This window comes from Octopus bimaculoides, chromosome 4 (genome assembly GCF_001194135.2).
Source record: "Octopus bimaculoides isolate UCB-OBI-ISO-001 chromosome 4, ASM119413v2, whole genome shotgun sequence".
Classification (NCBI taxonomy): Eukaryota; Metazoa; Mollusca; class Cephalopoda; order Octopoda; family Octopodidae; genus Octopus; species Octopus bimaculoides.
Window position 1 is genome coordinate 107535544 of NC_068984.1, and position 6881 is coordinate 107542424.

The following is a 6881-nucleotide window of genomic DNA, read 5'->3' on the forward strand; positions in this document are numbered from 1 at the left end:
CCGCCTCTCTCTCTCTCTCTCTCTCTCTCTCTCTATTTTTGTCTTTTCATCAAAATAGATTCCAAAAATATTTTTTGGTATAGATAAGAACCTCCCTTTTATCTTTCTTTCTTTCCTCTCTTTCTTAAGTCCTCAACGCTTGATGGAATCGCAGAGAGACACCGTTGTGTCTTGATCATTTGTACTGCGTGAATTGGTTATTTAAAGACGAAGCTCATGCCTATCCATCTCTACATATTTCCGCCCCATTTTTCCACAAACAGACAAAGAAACAAGCAGAAAGAAAGAAAGAAAGAAAGAAAGAAAAAAGAAAGAAAGAAAGAAACTGCCCTAGTACTGGTGATTTGATACTTGGAAAGTATATAAAGCTAAATTAACCTTAGTGGTATTTGAATTCAGATCGTAGCTATCTGAAAGGAATACCACAACTTCTCCACCATCAAAACGGTTATTCCTTCCTAGAGATCCCTGCTTATAACTTATATAGCAGGGCCTCTGGGAGATGAGGAAGAACGAAAAAGAACAAAAATCAGCTCACAACTGGAGACTTGCTGGTAAACACGCAAGATGGTCGACAGATGAAATAATATACCACACAAAATGCTATGGTAATGTTATAGGGCCTCAGAGAGAATCCTTTTTGCTTGAGGCCTTAACTCTTCATACAGCTGTAGGACACATCATCCCGACACACGGCTCGTCTTGAGCTTTTTAAACTTAGCAGGATCCGCCTAACTCATAGCTCAGGTACAGTTGATTTTATGTAGAGCGAGAGAGAGAGAGAGAGAGAGAGAGAGAGAGAGAGAGAGAGAGAGAGAGAGAGAGAGAGAGAGAGAGAGAGAGAGAGAGAAAGAGAGAGAGAGAGAGAAACTTCAGTACTTCATTGATACATATCCTAGTCACTACAAAAGACAAAAGGTAATGTTCACCTAGCTGAGATTTGAACTCAGAACACAGAGAATTGGTGAGAACATTCTGTCCGACGCTTCAGTTACTTCACCAACACTCCCTCTTCAGACAGAATGCAGAGAATTTGTTTCCTTTTGCCATCTCTGGTTAGATGCAAACAAAAATTATAGCGGAAAAGGAAACTGCGAGTTGTTGGTGTTCAAATCTTACCTGAAAACATTGGAGACTGATTCATGTGAAAGAATATTGAGATTGAAAAGTAGTAATTCACTGTCTCTAAATCCCGACGAGTTCTTTCTTTAGTTACTTTATATCACAATTGGTGAACTATAGCGTCGCCGTTACAAGTTTGCAACTAATTACTAACTGGTTCAATGGATTTCTGGTGATAAATATGACATTTATAACACAGAAAAGAACAAATATCTGATGTTGTTCTTTTAATTTACAGCATTTGTCTCACAATTCATAAATACTACTTAGTTATTTCTTTTAAGAAGGCAAACATATGTCAAGAAAACAACTACTGCTTTATGCGACCGTTGATTACATTACCTAACGTGTCCTTTCGGTATCTACGAGCGTAAATGTGAATTGAACAAGATTTCGCTGCTATTCTGGCACATGTTGTTTTCATTTAGATATGCGCCACCTCGAATTAAATATATCTACATTCAAAGGTGTTCAATTGATTTCTAATCTTATTTAGCTTTTGCTTTATTCGTGTTTTGTAGCTATTTATGTAAGCTTTCTGTCAATCTTAATATTTTCATAGCACTACCGTAGATATTTTATAATAGTTTTCTAATTGCACTAAGCTCCTACCTTCCTCTGTTGGTAGTGCTTTTTCCATATTAGTTTATCGGTGGTGTGTTTTAAGCACAAACATTATATTCCTGCCGTTGTTTTGTTTTGTTTTTTGTCTTTCTAGTTTTGCTAATTCATTTATCTTCCAATTAAGAACATTACACTCTAACTTATTGCAATAGCTAAAGTATAGATGCCTACTAACTTTTATTTATATTTACCTGTCCAAAGTATTAATTAGGTTTTTGATACCTATTTTCTGAACTCAAATCTTTTTTAGAGTACTAATCTAATTCTTCTGTAATATTCTTTCCTAGTATTTTCTTTTTATTTATTATGTGTATGTGTGTGTATTGTCAATGTGTTTATTTGTGTGCTTGTGTGCGTGTATTTTATGTTGTCTAGAACATTGATTCTTCGTTATTTGTAGGTCTGAGTTTGATCTAATTAGCATGATATTAGTTTTCTTAATTAATTTTCTTCCCTTCGTCAGTGGTAGTATTATTAGCATTAGTATCTGTCTTTGTATTCCAGTCTTAATTGAGTTAAACTTCTTCTCTAATTTCTAATTATTTAACTTTTCAAATTCTTATTTTTCTTTAACTGACAAAGAATAGTATTATCATAAATAGAATTATCATTATGGTCGTCATGATCTTCATCATTATAATTACAGCAGCTGCATCATCACCATCGTTGTAATCACTTTTTGATCAACATTAGCTTATTATTAGTCTATCATTTAAAGTAATGAAGGGCAAAATCGATAGAGAGACGGAAAGACGGGTTTTCTTGTATTTAATTATTTTCTAATTCCAGATTTTACCAAGGATTCCCATCCATCTTCATCCCCCAGAAGTCGTTAAAATACCAGCCACTTACTGGAATTTAATAATTTTGGATCCAGTTATACTATTACCTTCGTAATTGTACTTGTTACTAAGATTATCCGCTTTGATATCGATATTATCATTGTTACAAACATAAACTTTGTTATAGATATTATCATTAATATAGCCATCCTTAATATCATTATGAACGTCATTACACCCCGTTATTTTAATCTACTCCTTCATTATCTTCACTACTCCAATTCAACCACAATAGCTCCTTTTCCGTTATTGCTATTGTTTCTATTTTTTTGTCTTTTCAAATCTGTGAAAGTATTGTTGCTGATCCTGATAAATGCATAACTTTTAGCGGTGACGTCATGAGCACCACCGAGCTTCCCTTTAAAATCCTATCTCTCTTTTCTAACCTCTCCATCTCTTTCATTTCTCGAGGGAGAATATTCTTGGTCAAATCACACAACTGTAGTGTGTGGGAATAGGGTATTTTTCAGACCTCTCAGTATCAGTTCTCGAACATTCCAAGATTGGACTATGTTTTCGCTACTCGTTTCTCTGTGCATTAAGGACCTACTTATTGCTGCTTCCACAACAAATAGTCCTACACAAATAATTACCATTCTTCATTGATTCTCAACCTATCATATACAAGCGCCATCTAAATCAACACCTCAGACACCTCGCATGACTTTGTACTGTCCCTCTAAAACATCCTTCAATGAGCGACATAGACCCAGTGGTATCATTGGTATAAATATTAAAGAAACAGTCACGTCACCCATCAATCAATACATGAACTGCACTAAATTAAAACCCTCTTAAGTTGTAACAAATGCGAGATTATACAATCTCAAATTATTATGGTGATATCACGTATTCACCATATGCGTCCGTAATATTCTTTTCTACTCTAAGCACAAGGCCCGAAATTTTGGGGGAGAGGGGTCCAGTCGATTAGATCGACCCCAGTACGCAACTTGACTTATTGTTCCATAGTATTGTTTGGCATTTTATAGTATTGTCTGGCAATTTATTGATCTCGAAAGGATGAAAGGCAAAGTTGACCTCGGCGGAATTTGAACTCAGAACGTAACGGCAGACGAAATACCAGCGTGCTAACGTTTCTGCCCGGCGTGCTAACGTTTCTGCCCGGCGTGCTAACGTTTCGCCCGGCGTGCTAACGTTTTTGCCAGCTCGCCGCCTTTATGTGTCCGTAATGTTATTTACAAATATTTCTTACATTTGTGTGTATGCATGTATATGCTTTACATTGTTTAATGCATTGTGTTCTGAATATTTGTATGTCGGTGTTTAGTCTGATTTTCTTACCTCCGTTTCTTTACCTAGATTGTTATTGTTTTTGATTATCTTTTCTTTTGTTCCTTTACTACTATTATTACGTGGAGGTGTTATGGCGGCGAGCTAGTGGAATCTTCATAACGCATCGGAGAAAATGCTTAGTGACATTTCTTCTGGCTTTACGTTCAGAGTTGAAATGCTGCAGAAGTCAACTTTTCCTTTCATTCTTTCGGAGGCGATAAAATAAGAACCATTTGGACACTGGAATCGATGTAATCGACTACTGCCTCCCCGGTTTTGTGCCTATGGGATAAATGAGCGGGGAAGACTGACAGAATCGTTACCGTGTAGGACAAGAGCCTTGGCGGCATTTCTTCTCGTTCTTTTTATTTTGAGTTCAAATTTCGCCAATATGAACTTTGTCTTTTATAATTTGGGGGTCGATGAAATAAGTATGAGTTGAGCACTGGAGTCGATGTAATTGATTAATCCCTTCCCCGAAATTTTCTGGCCTTGAACCGAAATTAGGAACAATTATTTGGGCATGTCAAAATGGCGCCCAACTCTATGCCAAACAATACTATAAAACAATAAGTAAAGTAAATACTTTAAGCTGAAGTAAGTCACACTTTGGGTATTGATGACATGCCAAGGATAGTACTGCTGCCACTCCTGTACATACTTGTGAGGCTATATCCTAAAGTAGGTGATAAGGGTGATTATCAAAAGTCACTGGCTATGATAAAAGTAGCAGTGGGAAGTCCCAACAACGCCAAGAAAAACAACAAGTATGAACAGGAACAACAACAACAACAACAACAACAACAAAAACAAGAAAAAGAAACAAGAGCAAGTAGAAAAAGAACAACGCCACCACCACTATCAACAACAACAGAAAAGTAGAAACAAGGAAAAGGCAAAAGAAGGAAGATGATGAAGAAAAAAAACGAAGAAAGAACGAAGAAAAGTGAACGGAGACAGAGAAGAAGAAGAAGAAGAAAAAGAAGAAGAAGAAGAAGAAGAAGAAGAAGAAGAAGAAGAAGAAGAAGAAGAAGAAGAAGAAGAAGAAGAAGAAGAAGAAGAAGAACGTGGAGGATAAATAATTTCAAATCGGAGGTAGTTGTGTCTCGTGGCAAATTAAAAACACACACCAATAATGGAAGATATAATTAATAAAAACTGACTTACCTTTCAATGGCGTCATAGAAGTCGCTGCCAAAGAAAAGTGTTAAAAGCAACTATTAGAATTTAATTTTCATGTATAGTATATAACTTTCTTTTATATAACTCATACTAAGACACTAATTTCCTTACCGAACACCACTATTATAATATAACACTAATTTCATTTTACAACACTAATGCTGAAACGCTAGTAACCTAACGCTAATTTCTGTCGATACTGTTAGCACAATAGCACTAATTTTCTTTTATAACACTAATACTACTAATACTATAACACAAATTTCCCTTTATAACATTAATTTTCTTTAGCAACACTTATACTACAACACTAATTTCATTCATAACACTGATACTACAACATTAATTCCCTTTTATAAAACTAATGCAATAACGCTAGTACAATAACACTAATAATATAACACTGTTTTCCTTTTATATTTTTGTAATTGATATTTCTATTTATATATATTTAATGTCGTAAGACAGCGAAATGGTTTATATTATAAATGATACATTGGATGCAGACGGCAATAGGAGCAGAGTCGTAAGAATGTCATCAGAAATGGTATTTGATATTGTCCCTTTTGTTCTAAGTTCAAATTGTACCGTTACCGACTTTGAGTTCTTTTTTTTTTATCTGATAAAATAAGTACCTTTAATATACTACGGTTGTTTCTACCATCCAGAGTGCATGACTTAATATGTTACAGTATTCTTTTACCTATGATCTTGTTTCAAAAATCCCCACTAGAACCGAGTTTCATTTTCGTCACTTTCAAATTAATATAATAAATATAAGATAATGGCTGCGAGCGGGAAGAATCGTTAGAGCATCAGAAGAAATAAATGCCTTGTGGTATTTCTTCCGGCAATTTACGTTGAGTTTAATTCTTGCCGTCGTCACCTTCGCCATTAATCTGTCCAGAGTCGATACAATAAAAAACGAGTCAATCGTATCGACTTAACCTCTCCCCTCAAAATCGCAAGCTTTGTGCCTAAATTAGAAAACATATTAAAATAATATCTATTACGTGTTGCTCTATTTCTATACGTGATATAATCCCGAGTTTTTAATATTTTAATTCTCTTATTAATATTTAACTCACAAGTTTTAGCTTATTTAATTAATTTAGTTAATATTACATAAGCCTTTAAATTATTTTTTAAATCACTACGTTTAACGTCCTGCATCGACATTATTTTAAAAAGGGTAATAAAAAAGATAATAAAGTCTAAGTAGACCGATAATTGGAATTCCATAACTGTAAGCAAAAGTAATCGTATATTAACATCCGATTGAAATTACATTTATATGATACTTAATACAAGACAGATTTAAATTATCATTAAAAAAATACGTTATGCAATTTACAATGTAATGTTGGTTTCAAATTGTGACCCAAGGCCAGTAGTTTCTGAGCTTATGGTAAGTCGATTACATCGACCCCAGTGTTTTGTCCGTATTTAGGTTCCGAGTTCAATCCACCGAAGTCAACTTTGCATTCTATCATTTTGGGATCGATAAATAAGTACCAGCTGAGACGTGGTTCGATGTGATCGACATACCTAGTCCCCTGAACGTGCTGACTTTGTGCCACAATTTGAAACTAATATTCCCTTAAGTTCTAATAGATTTTAATTTATTTTACAGATTAGTCATACATACATACGTACATACGTATATATATATATATATATATATATATATATATACGTGTGTTTGTATGGGTGTATGTGTGTTTATGCGTGTGTATCTATGTACGTCTAAACAGTCTTTCATATTTTTATTTATTTTTTACATGTAATCTGTGAAACAACTAAACCCAGGATTCA

The 6881-nt window shown here is 34.5% G+C and overlaps 1 protein-coding gene across 1 annotated transcript in view; it reads right to left on the reverse strand.

Moving 5' to 3' along the window:
• The window catches only part of LOC106875429 (uncharacterized), a 165297-nt gene that overhangs the window by 57680 nt on the left and 100736 nt on the right, over window positions 1-6881 (reverse strand). The window contains exon 26 of the mRNA XM_052967659.1: window positions 5052-5075. Within this exon, the coding sequence (XP_052823619.1) occupies window positions 5052-5075 (24 nt within the window). The remainder of the gene's footprint in view (window positions 1-5051; window positions 5076-6881) is intronic.